Source organism: Falco punctatus (genome assembly GCF_963210335.1).
Source record: "Falco punctatus genome assembly, chromosome: 12".
In the NCBI taxonomy this organism is placed as follows: domain Eukaryota; kingdom Metazoa; phylum Chordata; class Aves; order Falconiformes; family Falconidae; genus Falco; species Falco punctatus.
In genome coordinates, this window is record NC_137592.1 from 13,011,687 (window position 1) to 13,033,559 (window position 21,873).

The 21,873-nt window shown below is 39.6% G+C and overlaps 2 protein-coding genes and 1 long non-coding RNA gene across 9 annotated transcripts in view; 2 read left to right on the forward strand and 1 right to left on the reverse strand.

Annotated features, from left to right (window-relative positions):
- LTBP1 (latent transforming growth factor beta binding protein 1) overlaps positions 1–4,115 on the forward strand; it is a 196,637-nt gene extending 192,522 nt beyond the window's left edge. For all 7 annotated transcript variants that reach the window (XM_080408153.1, XM_080408152.1, XM_080408151.1 and 4 more), the window contains 2 exons: positions 1,801–1,950; positions 3,099–4,115. In XM_080408153.1, the coding sequence (XP_080264279.1) occupies positions 1,801–1,950; positions 3,099–3,268 (320 nt within the window). In that variant the 3' untranslated portion in view covers positions 3,269–4,115. The remainder of the gene's footprint in view (positions 1–1,800; positions 1,951–3,098) is intronic.
- LOC308071967 overlaps positions 1–21,873 on the reverse strand; it is a 68,771-nt gene that overhangs the window by 37,179 nt on the left and 9,719 nt on the right. Inside the window, exons 2-3 of the long non-coding RNA XR_013931399.1 lie at positions 5,188–5,255; positions 1,136–1,268 (exon numbers count right to left, since the gene is read on the reverse strand). This is a non-coding gene — a long non-coding RNA (uncharacterized lncRNA). The remainder of the gene's footprint in view (positions 1–1,135; positions 1,269–5,187; positions 5,256–21,873) is intronic.
- RASGRP3 (RAS guanyl releasing protein 3) overlaps positions 17,595–21,873 on the forward strand; it is a 61,929-nt gene continuing 57,650 nt past the window's right edge. Inside the window, exon 1 of the mRNA XM_080408183.1 lies at positions 17,595–18,331. The gene's annotated coding sequence lies outside the window, so the exon portion shown is untranslated. The remainder of the gene's footprint in view (positions 18,332–21,873) is intronic.

Sequence of the window (21,873 nt, forward strand, 5' to 3'; positions counted from 1 at the left end):
TCCGTGTACACACATATACTATATGTCAAATAAATGATGCCTTTATTTAAAAAAATATCTGTGTATTTGGGGGAGGAGACCTTTCCCTTTCTTGGCACTGTTTGTTTTCTAAATTAGCAAAGTTCTACGCCTTATAGGACCCTTGCGAGCCCTTTGTGAGCTCTATTAGAGGACCTGAGAACATAATGAAACTTGGTCAGGTTTCTTACTATGTTGTTCCCACACACCATGACAGTCTGCTCAGTATCCTCAGTACTATTGCACTGAGATGTGATTTACTAGGTTTGTGGAAAAGATTGTAATGTTTCCCACTTCATGTACACTTGTGTACATCCTAGGTATTATGTATGTTCTTAAGATGTGCCATATGTCAGCAAGTACTTGTGTCTCATTGAGTTCAGTGTGCCCAGAATTTATTCAATGTGTGACTAACCAGCACAATCCTTACTAAGGATCCCACCATGCTAGAGAAGAATCCAGGATAGAAGCAATGTATGTTGTCAAAGCAAGGGGGAGTGGAAATGAGAGTACAGAAGTTAAATGGAGGATGATACAGAAAGGGCAGAGTAGGAACCAAGACAGGATGATGCAAACATAAACAGAGAAGAGAACAAGCACAAGGGAGAAATTAATATTCCTAGGTAGCTTTGCAAACCTACGTATCACAACTGTTGCAACATAAATCAGTAAAAAGGTTTTAGATAAACAAATGGTTTCTCTGTAGAGCTGCTATATTAATTATATGTTGTGGGGCAGATGAGACTTATCCTATTCCATTCCACACAACGGAATTTCCCCTCCATTTCTATTCTCTATATTCATTATGCTGGTAAATACAACTCTCAAATGTTCTCAGCTTTTTCCTCAAAAGTCTTTTTGATGTGATGGGCTGCCATCTGCAGTCCTGTTACATCACTGCTACTCAAATAGAAAGCTAGTGAAAATACTTGTGCAGGACTAACAGGCGCAATTCAGTCCTAGAGAGAATCTCAGAAGATGTAAAAAGGTCAAATAACTCTTCCGTATGTTACACATACGGAAAGCACAACTGTCAAAAAAGCCCTAAGATCGGGAGCACAAAAGCACTGTACAAACCACTGAATACAAAGACAACCCTTTAGCTTTGACTACTCACCTTCTAGAATTATGACAAGGAGCAGTTGGTAGATTATGGGTATTTGTACTGGCACCGGTTGCTGAAGTACAAGCCAAAGGGTTGTTAACCAAAACCACAACAGGAAAGCAGTCTCTGATTTCTTCTTACTTTCCTATAAGGCAGTTAAGATATTTTTTTATTATGTTTTCTTCTAGATGAATTAAAATGCATCCTCTTCCCCCGCCACACATGCACACCTTATTTTCCAGAATACTATTTTAAGGAACTTCTACCCCAAACTGCGCTATCACTTCTTACCTTTGCTTCTGTAAAGTTGACGCACATAACAATTCAAATAAAAGTAGTATTTAGAAAACACTGATTTATCCTTTAAAAAAATATACTGTTAAATTATGCAGTTTCCTTTACAAAAAAAAAAAACACCACAAAATTTTTTAACACAAATTAAAAAAACTTTAGAGCTCACAAAGCTATTCAGTTTTCATCTTGAAATATATCACATAACTTTTCTAGTGCATGTAAAATTCCAGATGTTCCAGATCTGCTAAAGCTGACCTATTTTCTGCAAAGTCAAGTCACATTCCAGCAAACTTCTGAGAGAATTTCAGACTCTCACTATACATTTGAGTACACCGATGCAACAGCTCTGTAACTTACTTGTTTGGAATTCTTTCTCCACCCAGGTTTTCTGAACAGCTTTGAGGAGTTACAAGCAGAGGAATGTGGTATTCTGAATGGATGTGAAAATGGCCGATGTGTAAGAGTCCAGGAAGGCTACACCTGTGACTGCTTTGACGGTTATCACCTGGACATGGCCAAAATGACTTGTGTTGGTGAGGACGGCATATTACTTCATCTCTTCCTGTTAGTCTGGAACAAAGGGGTTAGAGATGATCACCTGAATTGTATTAAAGATGCCAACTTTGATTTACTGCAAAGGCCACTGAATGTTGTTAACTATGTTGGTGTTCCTCAGTTCATCTTGGTCATTACAGCTGCGTTCAATTAAGAGCCTAGAATGAGCAGACACACATTTGTGTAATGAAGCTTAAACTTCTATCAATAATTTCACACTAATATATGGAACAAATGTTTTTCAAAGGCTTTAGTGAGCTGACAAGATGGAAGTGGATCCAAGAGTAGAACAGTAATTCTAGGAGCAGATTTTGAGAGCAGTTGAATCACCTAAATATGCAGATAAACACTTAGTGGGGTTCAGCCCCTGCGTCTCACTGATTTCAACAGTCAGCAGAATCAACTATTCCTCTCTCTCACACTAGTATATCTGCACAGCTACTAGCCAAGACACCTAACGATTCTCTTAGATTAACACAAAACATGAGAACAGCAAGTGTCAGTGAGAAGATGAAGCAAAACAACACCTTCAGTGTAGAAGCCAAGTAGAGACTGTTGTGCATGGGTATTCCAGTTTAAGGTCTATACTGAGGTCCCCCAGCTGTACCTTGTCACCTTTAGGACTTCATGGCAGGTTGGCCTCCTTAGCAAGAAAAGATGTCTCTCCAGTGTATTGCAGGCCAATGCTGCACAATATTGAGTGCAGGCAGTTTGCTGCTCACAACTATTTAGTCGACAACACCAACAGCTCCTGAAGTATTTGATGTTTTTAAAATACAGATATTATACTAAGAACTTGAAGCTTCTTCCTTAGAAGCCACTTTTCAGTCATCAGGTAAAAGCCTGTAAGTTATTAAATTTTTGGTTTGCAGCTTAGGCTGAATTTGGACTTTGTAATTCAACAGTTTAAGGTCATTTAATACACTATTGATTTCCTATAATAACTTCTACCTCTTCCAAACACATCTGTTACAGCTTTTGACGCAGCCTAATTCCACCTGATCTGAACTGAAAATAAAAGTTTGCAGTGTATTCATGCAACATGTTCTACTCTGACAATGCTGGAAATAAGCGAGTTTTACCTGTGCACCAGACTTAAGTGTCTTTTGATGTCCCCTTTTTGCAGATGTAAATGAGTGCAATGAGCTGAACAACAGGATGTCTCTCTGCAAGAATGCCAAATGCATTAACACGGAAGGTTCCTACAAGTGTTTGTGTCTCCCAGGATATGTACCTTCAGACAAGCCAAACTACTGCACACCACTGAACTCAGAACTAGACAGTGAACTGGAGTAGAGGAAAATCTCTGTACCTAAAGCCCATATACCCTGCACTGTATAAAGAAAAGGAAGAAAAGTATTTAACTTGAGAAGAGAAGGCACCGGAGTACAAACGTAAGGAGAGAAAAGCATTAAAATGTGTCAAAGGTGAGACATGATGGGCTGATTGTGTATCAGCTTCACTGAAGTGACAGACCAAATGGACACATTGCTCTTTATGAAAGAAACAATCAAGTATATAGTGTGTTCATAAGAAAAAAATATCTTTGAAAATAAGCAGAAACAGTGCTGTTATTTTAAACAGAAGAGCTTCGGTTTTTTGGTTTGGTTTTTTTTTTTTTTTTTTTTTACTATTGCTTGATTAATTTGGCATTTAAATAGTGATGGAAATATTTTATATTACTATGTCATTTTTTGATTGTTCAGTTCCTTGCCTACTGTTTCTTTTCAGACCTTTTTTCTGATCAGTACAAATTCTATGATACAGATATTCTTAGGCCATTTTATAAGACCTGTTACACAGGGTAATGCTCCTCCTTCTCTGGAACATTGGTCAGTGACTTTTTAATTTGCTAGTTGTCTGCCCTGTGGAGCAGGCACCATTTGTTTTCAAATGTTTATATGCCTTGGCGAAAAGTCCTTATATTCATTTTGTATTCTGTATGGTTGTTACTGCACTTAAAAGTCTTTAGAACCTTTCTTGCCAAGTTCAAAGCTGCTAGTGGACAACATTGGATTCCTTTTGTACATTAAAACAAAAGATTTTTAGCTCACGTCTGTATTGTAATGTGTAAATTGAACACAAGAGAGATCTTGTATGATTACCCTAACATATTAAAGCTGTATATTAAAACTCAATAAAATCACCTTTTTTTAGAAAAAAAGCTGCTTACTAATTGTAGGCATTTCTTTTTCTTTTATCAGTGTTTCTGTTAAAAGAAACCCCTCAAGTGTTTACAGTACTAGAATTAATTTACATTATAATAGTTACAGGGAGTTGTCTGACTGTTTTTTCCTTGTCATGCTGTTTTAATAAGACCAGAATCTGAATTAGTTAATGCATGAAGTTAGGCTTCCAGAGGGAAGATTTCAAACACAGACCTACAGAAACTGTTTGACTTGGAAGCTGATTCCCATGGAATTTTTCTTCTTTTCTGGTTTAGGCACATTTCCCACTAAATCTGCAAATAAGGCTCTTTAGTGTGATGGCCTGGTTTTCAGAAAATACTGAAGAGAAGGGGAGAATTTCCTTTTCTTGATGAACTGTACCTTCCCATCAGCTCTATTATTCAGTGGGAGAGGAAGAGATTAGGAGACTGACAGATGTTTCACTTTGACCTTCTCCACAGTGAGAGTTTGCTTTGGAAATCCTGAAACAGGTCCTTTTGCTATTTTCCAAATGAAACATTTTTGCTGTGTCTTTTAGACCTGCCCTGCATTAAAAGGAAAACACAAGACTTTAAAAAGTGAGTCAAAATAGGCCCAATTGTCTGAAATTAGATTTTTATTTCTCATTCCCCCAAAAAAAGAAATGGTTCTCAATCAAGTTTCTTTTCTGATATTTAGGTCAGGTTCCTTTCAGTACCGTGGACTTAGTGGATCTCATTGAAGTCCATGTGCCTGTCAATGTGCAGAAGCATCCCTCCTTCCCAGGGCCCCTCCTCTCTATCTGCTGGAATTTGACACTAGGACTAGTGAAGATATTGTATGTTTAAGATCTGATTGTATGCTAAAAGGCAAGAAACAATCCTGACTAAAACTGTGAGGGGAGGGATCTTGAAGGAAGAGACTCTGTAAAGTGCCTTTGACTCTTCTAGAATCAAGTAGCAGAGGGGTGGGAGGGCCAGTTGCTCTTCTCAGTCAAAAAGAGGTAGACCACAAACACTAGAGCTGGTCTATAATTACACAAAAATAAAACCAAAAACTCTTGCTTACCTGCTGTGGTTAAGGAAGAAGAAGCTTCATAACTAAAGAGCTTTCAGTTGTCCTGCTTAAGGTTAATCCTAGGATTTAATAAAAAACAAAGTCACAGTTACAACTTTTCACTGGACTCAAGATGAGCTCTGGTCTGCTTTCAGCTATCATGAAAATACATAGACAAGACAGTGCTCCCCCCACTCCCACCTCCAGACGGCCACCACCTCCTTCAGAAACTGGCTGCGTTCACCTCAAAGATGGCCTTGGCCCCAAAGCCACCACTGCAACCAGTCAGCACTACAGCCTCAGATCTTCACCATCCCAGTACTCCTTCAATCGTTCCCCAGCTGGGGAGTTAATATGGCAGTATGAGTCTCTGCTTTTCCTGGGTGTACACCAATATGACAGCTGAGGAAATAACACTCAAACTTAAGTACCCTTAGAAGTCTTCACTTGGGGACAAACACTGTACTGAACATGTAATTCTGAGCCACAAGATCAGCTCCTTGCTGCTTTATTACATCTTTTTAAAAACAAAAAGTTTAGAATAGCCTGGGATTTTGCCATTCTCATGACAATATATGCTCTGACCCCCTTACTTTGTGTTATTTCAGACAAAAAAACCCCAACACAATCCCAAACTCAAGCTGTTCCCTAAGCAACAAAACTAATATGAACCCTGAATTCTCATAACCCTTCCTTATAACATTCTCCTCAGCGGGCTAACTCTAGTTCCAGATCCTTGCATCTCTGCAACTCCACAAGCACAGGCAGTACCCATCTGCTGCTGTGGGTGCCACAACGGGGCAATGGATGCAGATGCATTGACACAACTGCTGCCAAACCAAATGTTGTCCATGCTCTCAGCAGCGAGGGTTAGTTGGGTCATTTGTCTCTAGCTGTTCATCAAACTTCACAGACCTCAGATTGTACTGGCCTTTCAGTCTTGTTTGCCTTACACATATGGTTGAAATTGGTCACAGGGTTAAAAGCTACCAGTAGGTTCAGAGATATGGCATACACTGGCTCTGGTTCCACAGAAAACAACCAGCAAACTGGAACCTAAGTGGCCCCCTGGATATCAATTTCTGTTACCAGCAGTTCACAACAGAGGTTTTAGTGTGTCCAGCTACCTTCTATCCCCGCCCCTGATCAAGAAGGGCAGCAGTTGACCCAAGACTGAATGAAGCTTGAAAACATTCTTCTGGTTCAATAGCCATGTCCTCATCACAGCCGTGCTCTTCTATTACGGTAGGCTTTATGCAAGCAAACACAACTTTATGCATGCTTCTGCCTTTTACTTTTGTTTCTTACCTCTAATATGCCTTAATACACAGACAGGGAGCCAAAAGCAGACCAAACAACCCAAATTCCACTTACATCCCAGTGCCTGGTATTCCACAGTGCCTGGCTCCAGGCCTTCAGAAACACTTTAACAAAGGAACCACGACTGAAGGAATTAGGTGAAACTCAGCCCATCTGACCTCAGCCTCTGGAGCCCACCTACTTTGCCCCAGCATAGCAAGGCTGGTTCTGTCATTTCACCTGAAAAGCTGCAGAGCTTAGGAATACAATTGTGATTCATAGTTAAAAAAAATATTTCCTTAACATCATTAAGACAAGGTATTGGACACCACGGATGTAGCCATTTACTTGTTACAAGAGCTGTGGTTTAGGTGAGAGCCCTCAAAATACAGAAACCACCATGTACAATTCAATGATTCAAGTTTCTGAGTGCAACAGAGTCTGGAACTGATTACAATTTATACAAAATGGCACCAATACTTTTTACATCCATATGGACCCTTTAAAAAAAAAAAAAAAAAAAAAATCAGTCCTTTTTCAGCCAGCCATTTCCTTGCTACAAAAAATAAAATTGCTGACATGGTAGAACTGAAGTCTGCTAGTTCCCTTATAATGCTGCTGTGTTAATGAGAATGAAGTTACTACAGATCTAGTTACACACATTTCAGCTAGAAAGACATTTGATATGAATAGATACTTTCATGTTGGGATGCTATTCAGTGAAAAATTAGCCAACATTAAAACTATTCAAAGTGAGCTCTAACATTATTTGGGACAAAAACAGTCACAGCTGTACAGATCATTTAAATCCAAGAGACAAAACTAGCAGTCATGACAAATATTCAGCTAGTCAGTGGCAACTGAAACACTCAGATAAATTCCCAACTAAGAGAAGTCCTAAAATGCTAAAGGCACCAAAGCGGTTGTCATGGCCTGTTAGCTCACAGTGATCCTTCCCCTCATGGAGGTTTGAATCTAAGTTTGGCAGCAGAGGGGCTCATGGCTTTGGCACTCCTAAATTCTCAAAAGGAAAGGTGACAGACCCTGTTAGAGCACGTCACAGGCCTGATCTGGCCAGAAATTAAACCACAGTGCATTCCTTCGAAGTGCACAGCAAACTTAAAAACCCCACTACTGCCTCTAGTAGAGGCTACTGTATTGTTCTTTTAATAATACCACCCACTTTGATGAGTAGTTTGTACTTGCTGGGGACTCTGCTAACACCAAGCAGGCCAAGGGAAGACAACACTCAAGCAAAGAAGAGGTGAATTGCTGTGTGTCACAGAGGCACTGCTCACCTCTGAGATTATTTGGTATTTATATAGCCTTTTCTATCAGAGGATCTGAAATTTACCTAGAGACGCTAAGTGATGTATCCAAAAGAGAAGCAGAATAACTAAGAGATAATGGAGAAAATCAGCCATTTGCTGAAGACTTCCCAGTGAGTGACAATGTCAGGTTGTGAGACAGTAGGGGTGTTTTTCAGAATGCCAAGGACTGGGCTACAGTCACTGCATTCACCTGCAGGAATAACCTCACACAGCAGAACTAGAAAATTTGGACCCTCCTGGGGCACCACCTCCACAGCTGGCATAGGCTGTGTTTGCACACCAAGTTGTGAAAGATCTTGAACCCAAACACCACACCACCCCCACCAACCTTTACCATTTAAGCACCCACGTACCAAAAAGAGAACATGTGTTGAAACAACCTGCATTAATAAGCGATTTTACTATCTGGTGGAGAAAGAATTAAGTAAACCAAAGAAATGCAGGATGTCAGATTTCCTTCAAGACAACTGAATCACCACACACATATTTCGACTCAGAGACTCCTAATGGAAGTCTTCAGGCTTCATGCTCTGTCCCAGCTGTGTCTGTGGCTTGTGACTGCTCTGCTCTTCTCCCACTCAAACTGCAGGGCTCTGTGCCTCAGCAGCTGAGCAACCTCTCTGAATTTTAAAGTTTGCCCTGCCCAAAGCAGGAGATTGAAGGGGCCTCCAGAAATCCTTTCCGAGCTAATTTTTTTCCATGAGAGGAAGCTGTGACCTGCCACGGCAGCCTCTTGCTCCCTAACCTTCTGTGAGAGAGGCAACTTGACTGAGGGGATGAGACCCCCCTTCCCCTTTTTCTCCCACACCTGAGCATGTGCTCTGTTCACTTAGAAAAAACAGAACACCAATCTGCTGAGCCCATCTTGGGAGAATCCCATCTAGAAGGAGCATTATGCACAATGTACACTGTTCCTTGCTATCAACCAATATGTTCTTGAAGATTTAAGTGGCAACTGCAGGTACAAGGGAAGTTCTGCAATAAAGTTTTTGTCCTGACAAAAGACACAGAGAAGGGAGGAAATTAGGATATTCTTATTTCTTTCTACACTGACTTTCCCTTCCCCTCAAGTCATGCTTTGCCACACACGGCTTTCCGTTAGCTCTGAACCAAGTGGGATAGAGAGGATAATGCTAGCCAGCATGGAAAATTTCTACGTGACAATTTCAGCATCACCTCCAATCCCTATCTACTCATGCTGCCAGGATCCAGTCTGGGCTGGATTTTTCCATAGCACTCCATATTGATTTAGCTCTCCTCCTATTGAACAAAACCTGTGGCACCTCCACGGATTCCAGCAGGAACAGAGCAAAGACTGTGCCAAACTGTTTTGAAAAATCCCACCATGTGTGTTTCATGAGGAATGCCTCTGCCAGACATGTGAATACAGCTAAGCAGATATTTTTTTTCTATTTCTTTCACATTAGAAGTTTAATTTCTGCCACTTCTCCTCCAGGAGATAACTGCCCAGAAGATGGGTAGGACCTGTTCCAAAATCCTCAACAGGACATAGTTTGTTTCCAACTAAAACTTAATTAAACTTTACTGTCATCTGAATGGTCACTATCATTTTGTGAGTGGGCACCATTCTCAGGATCCACATCTCCCCTTCCTACAGCAGGCAGCCATTCAGCTCAGCTCCTGCCACAAGGGCATTCCCCACTTTCTGTCCATTTGATACTCCTTTCCAGGGCCAGCCCTCACTGCAGTCCTGCTTCTGCTTTTCACTTCCAGCACATCCTGTCACTTGCTCATGACCCAAAGCCTCAGCATCCCATGCACCCAGTCCTTCCTGTTCGTTGGCACTGGACTCCACAGGGTAGTTTTTCAGTCTCTAAATACAGATCCAGCATGTGGTAAAAATGGTAGCTACTATCCGGTACTTAGAAAACCTTTTGCCAAGGTAAACTGATCACATCCATCAGAGCAATCTCTCTCCTCACAGAAACAGAATGCCCAACCACTAAATCAACTTTGTATGCTTCCCCAAACTACCCAGACAGATGTGACATGTTCCTTTTCCTTCTTTTACCATAAGCAAGAAATTTCAAGTATGCTTTTAGCAAGGAATGTGTTCTTCTTTGGCCTGCAGCATCACCAAACTAAGCTGAAGAGCACACACACAATAAGGAGGTTTCAAAAATGAAACAGGAAAGGGAAATCCTTTGATTTGCACAAGTGAGCTGAATTAAGACAGAATTGTCATTCACATTTGCTCATGCTTAGATGTAATTTTTTCCAAACACTGAAGAAAAATAGAAAATTATTATTTTAAAATGCCCTGAAGGTGAAATGAAGGGAAAAAAAAAAAAAAGGAGCTACATTAACTATATTACTCATTGCAATGTTAGTTCATTTCAGTACACTGAATATAAAACAAAGCAGGTAACAGGGAGCTTTTGAGTGTTTCACTATTGAATGAAACAATACATAGTGCATCCAGACACATGTACTAATTTCACATCTGGTAATAGTTCTGGTATTGGGTTATTCCACCAGAAGGCAGCAATAACAATTTTTGCTAGGCTGGCCCTTACCTCATCCAGTAAAACTTGGTTTGTGTTTGCTAAAAACATTACATCTACCACATATGAAACTTAACAAAACACTTGCAAATGTGTACCACAAGGAAGATAGCCTAGGAAAATCTAACACTATAAGCATTTTCCCTGTCTAAACACCTAACTCAAAACAGCTCTTAAGATATTCAGCAGCATGCAGGGCTCAAGGGCAAGAACCTTGAGCAAGAGCTCCTTGCACATGGCCTACCAGCCTCCAGCGCAAATCAAACAAAATGTCCCTGCAGCAGCTCTCTCTCACAGATTCCCTTACACTTCTAATATCTCTAATGGTTTAGCTGTCTGTTATTTCCACTGTCATCTCTACATTCTTCTGTACAACAGAGAGTACCTCTTAATATTGCCATACTAACAGTTTCCCACCTACCTTTAGTGCAACTCCACTTGCACAGGGAGTAACTGTGCTCCCAATACATAAAGAATGAACGACAGCAGTTTTCTAACACTTCAAAAATTCAAAAGTATTCAAAATTGTGAGGAATAGTGTTCAAATAGTTTGAAAGGGATCTAGCAACACCAGAAAAATTTGCTAATTATATTTTTTTTCTATGTTTCGAAACAAGTATTATCTCACTGAACCTTTCCAACTCCCCTGTTGGCAACATGAAACATGAACTAAAATCTAACGGCAAACTGTAAGAGTCAAACCAAACTTTTTAAACTCTGGGATTTGGATTTTAAGTTACCTTTATACAAAGCTATTTATTGTAGGATCATAAATGGAATGAAGTATCAGCAGCTTGCAAAATTTATTAATTTTATAATTCGTGAGTATTAATGAAAATTAACAGAATTCTCCCATTGTGCAACCAGCAGAATATCCGAGTCCAACACCTGCTGTTCAACAACCGGACCGAAATTTAAGAAAATATAAAGACCCGGAGATACAGAAGAGATTAAGCCCTTATAATTTGTTTGAGCTGAAAACTGCAGAGAGGAGAGGAGAGCTCCGGGTAAGCCTGCCGTTCACGGGGTTTAACAGCAGATACCTTCCCTCCTGCCTTTGTCACTAGAGGTCAGCACAGCATCTGAAGTGCCACATTGCTCTAGTTTAAGGAGTAAGAAAATCCACAACTCTTGAAGAGTGGTCTTAAGAAACAGCTCCAAGAAGACGCAATCTGTGTTTCTGCAGTGGGAGAACTGTGAAACGTGAAGCCTCAGAAAAAGAGGAACACAGAAGCAATCGAAAAGCCTGAACCCAAAATCTGTGTAAAAGCATGCTTTTTCCCACAGAGCAATGGCTATTTTTAAAACAACTATTAGCCTAAGGTAAAAGCCATCACCTAAACAGTCCAGCTGACTAGCATTCCGAGGACTTTTCCTGACGCATGAGAAATAAACTATTTAATCTCCCTGCACAACAAAATTCCTACCCTAGCCTGTAAGCAGCTGGTCTAGCTCATACATGCAGATCCAGGAGATAGGGAAAATATTAACTGCACTTGAACAATTCCTAGGAATGCAGGGGGGTAAAAAACAACCACAAACAGACACTCATCTTCCCAGCACAACAGAACAGATATCCATTGTGAGATCCTTGTCCCTCTGAAGTCACTGCAGAAACCTCATGGTTAGGGAGACTTACTGTGCCTGCTGCTATTCCTGTCCCCTGGAGCCAGGAGGTGACATGCTATCACAGAACCTGACAGGAACTGAGAAGGAACAATTCTTCCTCTTCCTCTTAGAAGAGGAGAACACGGGAGTCAGCTGCTCTCAACAGGTGCAAGCAACTGAGATTTAGCACTGAAGAGATGTCATCTGGTGGCAGGGCAAATCAGTCGTCTCCCCTCCTAGCATATGTGCCAGAAAAGGGCTCTGTGTTCTGGTGTGATCAATTCACTGCTCCAGCAGACAAGCACGTTTGTCATATGACCCAGACTCCAACACAGAACTGTGTAGCTATACCCCAAAAAGCCATTTAGGACAGACTGCCCCATCTCAAATGGCAGCAAAGGGGCTTGGACAATGTCTTCCATATGCTGACACAACAGTGTTTAGCACAACTTAAGCTGTCTCCCCTGTTCTGGCAGATAAAGGAAAGCAACACCTTGAAATCTAGAAACGTTTGGTCAGCAAATGGAAGCCCCTTGGAACAGTGGCAAAGGAAACTACAGGAGAGTAAATTCACGCTGACATATGGGGAAAGTAATGAGAACCTAACTCCACCAGCCTAACAAAAAGCAGATGGATTTTAGCCATTTTAAAATATTTTCCTTCTTAATCTACACCTGGCTATAAGGGATAAGTAAAATGGTGTGCACCATTCTTCTAGCAACCATGAAAAAGTTAACAGATTCCTGTACAGAAGTCTTTTTGCTAGAGATGCATTACCTGTAAAACATGTCAGTGTTCTTTTATCAGTACATTATATACAAAGAAGGAAAAAAATTGTTGTTGCTATATGTTTTCTCACTTTTTTCCTTGGAAACTTCAATTCTAAAAGACACACATTAAAATAAATACAAGAGTAGGAAAGATCAAACATCTAAAGGCTGAAGTGCAGGACTATAATGCCTGAGGTCTTCTATCCATTACTAGTACCTTTGAGTGCATGGGATCAAAAATGAGCACCTTGTTGTGCCAACAGAAGTATAAAATGGAAAATAAGATGGATACAGGTGGAAAAAGTATACCAGGAAATAAGGAAATAATGTTGTAATCGTAAGAGCAGCTGCCCACTCTGTACGAACAAGGGATGCAAATCAGGAAAGGGGACTTCTGACATGGCACCCTGAGCAGGCAGGTGAGCAGAGAGGCCATCCACAAAGACGGGCAGCACCAGAAAAACTTGTTGGAGATAATTTCTGACAGTTCAAAAAACCATTCACATTTTTAGTAGCCCCTTTTACCTTCCTGGAAGAAAACGACACCTGCCACCCTGCAGCAATAGCATTAACATTTTTGGAGGATGATGGGACAAAGGAGTTTTGCAGAACAGTGGAGTAATACTGCATTTGTTTATAGCAGCTTCTCACAAGTGGGGGAGAAAACACAAGGGTGCTTGCATGAAAATTTTACAAGTGGGAACATAAGGTGAAATCATGAGCTGGCTGGAAGCAAAGATCAACTCTACTAGACTAAATTACACACACCCTAAGAAGGACAGAAGTAGAATGCAAAGAATCTTGATTACAAAGATGCGACTAAAAGTAGGAGACAAGTAAAATACAAGGAGGGGAAAAGATGAAAAGCAGAAACAACCAACAGAATAAGCTTTCCAGGTAAAAGTATTACTTCCTGTGAGACCTTTGGCAAGTTACTCTATTTCCTCATCAATACCATGGAGATAATGTTTCCTGCTGTCACCACCTCCCTAAACTCCTGGTTGGTTGTACAGAAATCAGTCACAGGGAAGAGATGGGGATGTACAAAAAGGGAACTCTAACATTTTGTAAATGAAGCTTTAACTTTAATCTTCACTATTATCCATGAGTATTTAATGCATGTTCTTTGTTTAAGTTACAGAGGTGCAGAGAAAAAAATATACATTGTGATAAGCAAGAAGGTGAAAAACAAATTAGACTTCTGTTCATCGTCTCCCTTCATCACCACACAACCAACCTATAACACACAGATAGTTTGTGGAATGAGGGATTACCTCACATCACACAGACCACAACTGTGCTAACTCATAAGCCCACAAACACACAGGCAGACAACCAGTCTTTTACATGTGTGTTGACTCACAGCTTGAGTCTGACCTGCGGTTTTCCTTGACTTCTTTTTTTAAGAACACAATGAACTGTTCTTCAGCTTACCCTGTAGCTGTAAGTGGCAGACCTGTTGCGATATTTCTATGTTTTGATGACTTGCTTCAGTGGCAGAGGGGAGGAAGACTATACATTTTCTATGCCATGAAATAAGCTACGTTAGAAAAGGCCTTAAACTCACAGCTCCTCAGCTGCTATAAACTGGCATAAATCCATTAACACCAATTGGCCAAATTCCCCGACAGCTCAAATCAGTGTTGCTCCACTGATGTTGATGAAGCAACACCAATTTGTGGAAGCCAGGGATCTGGCCCACAGCCTGCACCACAGTCCAGAAAGACCATCTGTGTTTAACAGGATCAGCAATCAAAAGAAAAGTCTGTGTCCTTATAATTTACTCAATTCTACTGACAAGTGATTTCCATGGTGTCAAGTCAGGTAGACTAAACAAGAGCTATATGAGATAAAAACCGGTTTATTGTTTCTTCCTCAGTATAGCTTTACCAGGAAAAATTACGCAATTTCTTGCAACATATTCCATGAGGCAATAAAATGTGAAGTCAAGAAAGTGACAACAGGAGGGAATTTAAGCTATTTAATGAATTATAGGCACAACAAAGTAGAGTGTGCTGCCCTGCTCATGCTGACTTTACGTCAAACCCATTCCCACTGATGTCAGTGGAAACAGTGTAACACAACGCTGCTCAGCAGCACAAGGGAGGAGCAGCATAAAAGCAAAAAAGGCTCTGGTAGTAGAGCTTTTTATTTTGGAAGCTATTCTGAAAAGCTTCCGTATTCAAATTTCATGGGAATTTGGATGCCATTTTTACCATTCTGATTGTGAAAAGCCAGATGCAGAGCCAGAACTCAGTAATCGGAACTGGGGGGGGACGGGGACGGGGGGGGGGGACAGGGACACGACACAACACGACTATATCAAAGCATCTAGATTATTTTGTGGCTCATTGGTAGAATCAAAATTATTTGCATGAAGCCCCTTTGAGGTATCCAGTGAAAAGCAGTGTTTTTGTCATGCTGCCATGGGATAGCTCAGTCTAAGTTTTCTGTGGTGAAGAATACGTGATTCACTTTGCTTGAACAAGCTCACTCAGCACACAGGAACTCAGTGAAAAGGAAGTTTGCTTACATCCTTAACACATGCACACATGCATGTCTTTTCAGGGCACAGAGTGTAAATGAACTGTGAAGATAAGGTGCTTTGAATTTAAAGCGACTAAAAACAACCTCACAAGTTCTGGGCACCACAGTGTTACTCTGCATCTGCTCATGCATCCTCGTTTGTCCTAGGGCCTACTGTATAACAGACCCACAAAAACTGAGCTGTCAGACAAAATACATCTCTTCTGCTTTCACACAGAAAAAATTCACCGCACCTTGCAAGCATCTGCCCTCAGCAATTCTTTCTCACCCTGCTCCTAGCTCTCTTGTGGCTTCACCAGCTACCTGATCAATCCCCAAAGGAAACTCTGAAGTCCTCTCTCAAGACAGACTCTCTCCTCAAGGCTGCAAAGGTAAAGTGGGAGTGAAAGAGTTTGCACACTGGGTAAGAGAATTTCTTCCAGTATGTAAAGTCAGAATGACAGAGGAGAGAAATCCTGCTTTAACACTGCATTCTATTTTTAATGTTTGGAGATGTTTTGAATGACATTGAGAAGAGATGTGTGTTTGAAAGAAAGCTTACCAGCAAAGTCAGTGCAAGCAGGCTTCTGCAGTTGGGCTCTACTGGAACCATGCTGACACAAGGCAAGCAGCTATTTAAGACTAAGCCTCTCGAGGCTTGGTGCTTGGTGCTAACTGCACCACAGCTCACAGAGAATGTGTGATCCAATTTCAAGTCTGTAACCACTAGCAACTCACTGAGCAGATTTAAGATTTAAACTAAACTATATTTGAATAAAGGCATGCACAACTGAAATACAGCTAAGCAGCTTTGCATTTCAGTGCTCTTATGTTGTGGAAATCAACTTTGTAGAAACAGGGTTAGTTAGGCCTATTCCACAGCTGTTCCATATAAATGAATACAATCAACTTTTACACATTGCCAGTCCTTCACCCTTGGTCTAAGATCGGAAGGAGCCAGAAAGACTGTAGCTTGCCTTCAGTTATCTCCATGACAGAATCTTAGCTATAACTGCTTCTGTGTTTCAGCTGAAGTCAGTAGTTGATCCACTGTTCACTCCGAGAATTATATTCCTCTTTGTCAGATTTGTGGTATGTGATCTGCAAAGATCAACATCTTCCTATGACTTTAAATCTGTCTGCTAATTACCAATATTAATACAAGAAAAAAATATTATAAATATTGTAACTTTCAGGTCTTTCTATTAATTAAATTACTGATTTTGAGAGGAGTTTCACTTGGAGCATTCCATTCTGGTTTAACTTTATAAAAAAGTACTTTCGAGAAAAACCTTGGTCTTGAGTTATTAATTTTCAAGATACCAACAAAAATCTTTATGCACCCACCACTTGTATGTCTCTTCTTATAAACAATCACATCCTTATCATGAGAAACAGGATCTTTGCAAAGTTCTCAATAAGGCAGGCACTTTCCTGAAAATGCTCTTGATTTTTATATAAACTGCTCTGGCATCATTTAGTCTACATAAAGATTTGCAAATTCATACATAAAACACAGTACTAGCTAACAGTCATGATCATTGCCTACATGATGTGACTGAAACAAAAGTTTTAAAGTTCTCCAAATTCCCCAAATACCACAGGTCCTTAACTCTCACCACTTTCAGCAGGTCTAGTATGTGTATATTTCACATACAAAACTTAAACAGAAGGAAAATTGCTTGTCTACATAGCAACACCTATCTTTTGTCTCTACCTTTCCACTAAAATAATAACTGATCCCAAACTATGCATTACAGTCTTAACTATCTTCAATAAGCACACTGCTATGCTAACATGAAACTACCACTGTAAAGACCAGCAGAAAGCTTTTTCACAGCAATTTACCTAATTTGTACAAATTGAAGGAAAGGCATGTACCTCAGCAGAAAAAATGCCAAAAGGGGGAAGAGATAAAGAGCCAGGTACATACAATACTATATTATCGTCTTAGTGAGTATAATGTGAGAACGGTTAATTTATTTTTTTTTAAGCTTCACAGGGTCTTAGAAGCTTGTTATATGTTTTTAAAACCACTAAGCTGAAAATAATTAAAAATTGAAAGCTTCTGATCAAAAAACTGACCCAAAGCGCATCAAAATAATTCTGTATCTCAAATTAATTCATAAAATCCATTTGAGTATTTTAACATGATTGCTACTCAAAAGCTATAGCTGCACAGCCATCCTTATTGAATGCATGCAGGCCAATTCTGTTTCCCTGCATGTAAATGCACTTAGTTTGCTTAAGCACTTCCAACCTCTTGGACTCTGGCTTGAGGCTGCAGGGCAAGTTTCACCAAGGAAGAAAGTACTCAGATGAAATGATGATTCACACACTTTAAACATCATTCTCAAGCATGCAAGATCTGCACCTCTTATAACGCATATTTTGCCATCCTAAAACATGTTAGCCATCTTTGTCCTCTTTTCTAAGCCAAAGAAAACTTTTGTTCCAACTCTCCAGTATCAAACAATTTCAAAGATGTAAGCAAAATTAAATACTTAAGGGAAATGATAATTACTCAACAGACTGAAGTCAAAAGGCCTAGTGCTACAGTGTCTCCTCATTATTTTTTTTAGAGTAGAAAAGAGTAAATTCTAGCATGTTTTTAAACAAGTGTTTTCCTCTTGCAAGAGGACTGTGTCTGCAGAGCAATCTTTATCAAATTCTTTCACTTATATTGGTGGGGGAAAGCAAAAAAACCCTAAGATCTTTCCTTTGTTTAAATGCATTTCCTGCCTTCCTTACTGCTATAGACTGTGTTGTGGCAGACCTATTTATAGTCCAAAGAAAGGAAAAAGAACCACTGGAGGCAGGAAAACTAAGTTGGGAAAGAATAGAAGGAAGCGTGGCTGCCATTTAGCCAAACAATCTAGAATTAATTGAGCTCAAAAGAGCCCTAGCCTCAGTAAAGCTGCTGGGAGTGAACAGAGCACAATCCTGCTTCTCTCTCCAGGGCCCTGCCAGGGCTGCTGAGCCTGAGAGTCATGTACAGGACACTGTCCGGCAGCGAATAATCTCAGCATCTCAACACCATGAGAAGAACACTTTAAAAAAAGGAGTGCGGTGAAAGTTGGATACCTATCAAATTAAGGTAAGTCTCCTGGTATTTCTACTCGCTACATGCTTCATGTCTTTTCAGATGTGGCCAGACTAGTAAATGAAAACAGAATGAGCTTTGGAGAAGGAACTGTATCTGATTTTTGGATAAAGGTTTTGGCAGGATGTCTGATTTTTTAGATAATCTAAATTCAGTTATGGATTCTTCAGAACTTCCCTTAAGCAAAAAGAAGCCTTTGCCACGTATTTGTAAGTTTGCCATTTTCCTCACCTGTGCTGTGTTCACTTTATAATCTGCCATTAAGTACCAGAGAAATATTGATGGTAACTATATGCTCCAAAGAAAAATAATCAAGTCAACTCTGTATTAGGTTAAATTTATAATTTAGAGACAGAGAGAGGGAGGGAGAAGTATATGTAATACATATTTATACAATATGTGTTAATTTAGAATACATAAACATATCAAAATGTATATAACTTATAATAGAAGTTTTGTGAGAATTTAGTCTTATACTCGTGCAGAACATTGGAAGGCAGGAACTTAGCCAAAACTGAAGTACCTGAAAGTTCCTATAGTTTTAGAATTTATTATGGCAGGTAATTTCTGTGTGCTTGCGTTTACATAAAAATACACTATATATAGATATCCATATATATTATTCATTGTGTTTTGCATTGCAATACCATGTAGTTGCCATTCTGAGGTCTAATTTAAACTGACAGTAGAATGTGAGTGGAAATGTTTAATCTGCTTATTTTCAAATACTATGCATAGAGTTATACTACCACAACTGCATGTGTAGAAAACTCCATTTTAAGACATGGCAGTGCACAGACCATATTAATTCACTGAATCAGCATCAACAAGACAGACTTTTAAGAGGAAAAAATGAGATGTTCTTTTAAAATTGTGTTTAATTTCTTCAATTTCCAACATGTCCTTTGCTCGAACAAAGGAAATGCTATTGTGATTTGAAGGCAGGAGGATAGAAGCTGTAGAAAACTAGATTCAGGATTTCATCATGTGATTTTCATCTTCTTTCAACAATCTATGATAATAACCTTTTATTAGTCTCACTTGCGTTAACACATTACCTTCCTGCATATGACATTCAGATTATTCATTTGTTATTCAGATATTACTTAGGATTAGTGGTTTACTGTAAAAAAGTTGCTGGTGAGTAAAAAGGAAGTGTGATGTGTTGTTATTCTACTGTATCCCCGCAGGCTGCTATTATGCTTAGTGTTTGTTATTGTGAAGACAGCAAGGCAGGATGTCATCCATGTAGGTGAAAAGCTGCGATAGGACAATTGTCAACAGCAGCAGTCAGCTGAAAATCTGACCCAGGGAGGTGCCAAGCAGCAATTTCAATGAAGCAGATGTTAGTCACTGCTCATAGGATCAGACTTTTCTTTGTTTGATTTCAATGTACTCTATTATTTAAACGAATTCTCATTTCCAAGAGGTTATAAGCCTGGTCTTATGAAAAATAAAACACCTGTAGTGGGAGTAAAAATAGAAGCCTGTACAGATATTTGCAAGAGAAAGCTCTTTAGATTGCAATTTGAGTAACTAGCATAGCATGCTCTCACTCAGGTAACATTCCTTGCTTTCAATATCAGTAACCGATTCCCCTGCAAGACGACTGAGCAGAAACCAAAAAAAGGGGTTTAGTTTAAAATGTAAGGTTAAACTGTGTAACCACCATTATACTAGAGAAGCTTTTGTAAAACTGGTAGGACGGAGGGAAGGAATGGAGGCAAATCACCCAAGCAAAGAAGCATTACAATTTCTGCTGTTAAACAAATGCAATCATTTCCATGAGATGTTGGTTGCACAGCTATTGCAATACAACTGAACAGCAAACACTGGATCATTCAGATTTATTCACGTCTGCAACATTCACCACAATGTTATTTTAAAGCTTGGTATTGCTTCATGAATGTAGCAAAACAGAGGCCATTGCTTAGCTATAAGAAGATAATCTGAATTCGCCAGCTGCATTATACAGGAAGAGGTGATAAAATAAATGTACTGATGCACTTTTGCATTTATCTGTGGAAAACATGTTATAGATGGTACTTAGAAATTGTATTAATACTCTTAATAAATTCATATCCTTAATGAAGAATTAACAGAACAAATTCTGATGAGAGGCACAGATGCAAACCCACTGAGGCCAAGAGAGTTGCTCACACCACTGAGAACAGAGGGTTTTTATTCTGAAGATAATGACAACCTACTCCACTGGCTTACTCCACTAGTTTCTGTTTCTTATAGTATGTTGTATGGGGAACATGGCAGTAGCTCGAAGCTACTCTGCTCTTTCTTCAACCCCTTCTCCCATCCTAGCATCTAGGACCATTTCAAAGCAACTCAGAATCAGGGAAAATGTGTTAGCGTTACAGCTAGTGGTGGTCAAAACATATTATTTTGTTTCCATATAAAACAGATTGACTTAGAAAAAATCTGGCTTAGATTACTGTTAGGTTTTCTGTCTTCGAGAACTTAAGGCCGGTGTTTTGAAGCCTGTGAGCAACCCTAGTTTAAAACATGGAAACTGCCTCACATAGTCACATAATCATAGAAGAAGCAGTTCTAGGGGAAAAAAACCACACACATTAAAAGATTTGTTCCAAAACTGTAAGAGTTCACAAGTTCATGAGTTCAAAGTTTGCAAACTGAGAGTTTTGTCCTGAAGATAGAATCATTCCATAAGGCCTTAGAATGAAATTTACACCCCTGCACCTTATAAAATCTTAGTACCTGCTGGGGCCTAACTACTCTGCAAGAGATCCTTTGTATATAAACACTTTCAAGTTTTCACAAGTATTAACAGGGTTGCAATTACTAAGACTCTGAGTTACAAATTAGGAGAATTTGATATACCAGAAGGAACGTTCACAATGGATGTTCACAAGCTTTCTACCCTGCTATTGTTTTGCCAGGAGATATAAAGAAGACTAGGGTTGTCAAATAAATACTTCGGTCAGCTGTCACTACTGTGTGGGCAGCATGTTTTTCTCATTCCAGGAAAGCTGAGTGACTTAAAGAAAAATCACATGACTTAAAAAAAAAATAATGCACTTCGGGTGACAGACAAACCATGCCATGCTCTCATGCAAAGGCAGCTCAGGTTTAGTAGGATTTATTATTCCTCATGCAATTGCTCCAGTGTAAGTATCTTAATTTCTCCCTAAGCCCCTATTCCACTATTACCATATGCTCTTACAAGAGAGCTTTGTGCTCCCAAGTCACAGTCAAGCCCACTAACATTACAGGAAAAAAAGAGCAGAGACTTAAAAGTACCACTGTGTCTGTTTGGGGCAGTCAAAGCAAGATTTTTTTGAGAACACATGTACAGTCTACAGTTGTCTCACTCAAAAAGCAGAACTGGGGAAGAGGGAATATAACAAGAAACCCAGCTAAAACACAGTAAGAAATCAAAGTTCAATACTGGACAGCAGCAAAATAGTTCTACGAAGAGAAGCAGCTGCTCAACGCTTACAACAGAAATGTCAGTGCTAAAAAATAATTTCTTTGATAATGTCTAAAAAACCCTAGCTTATAAC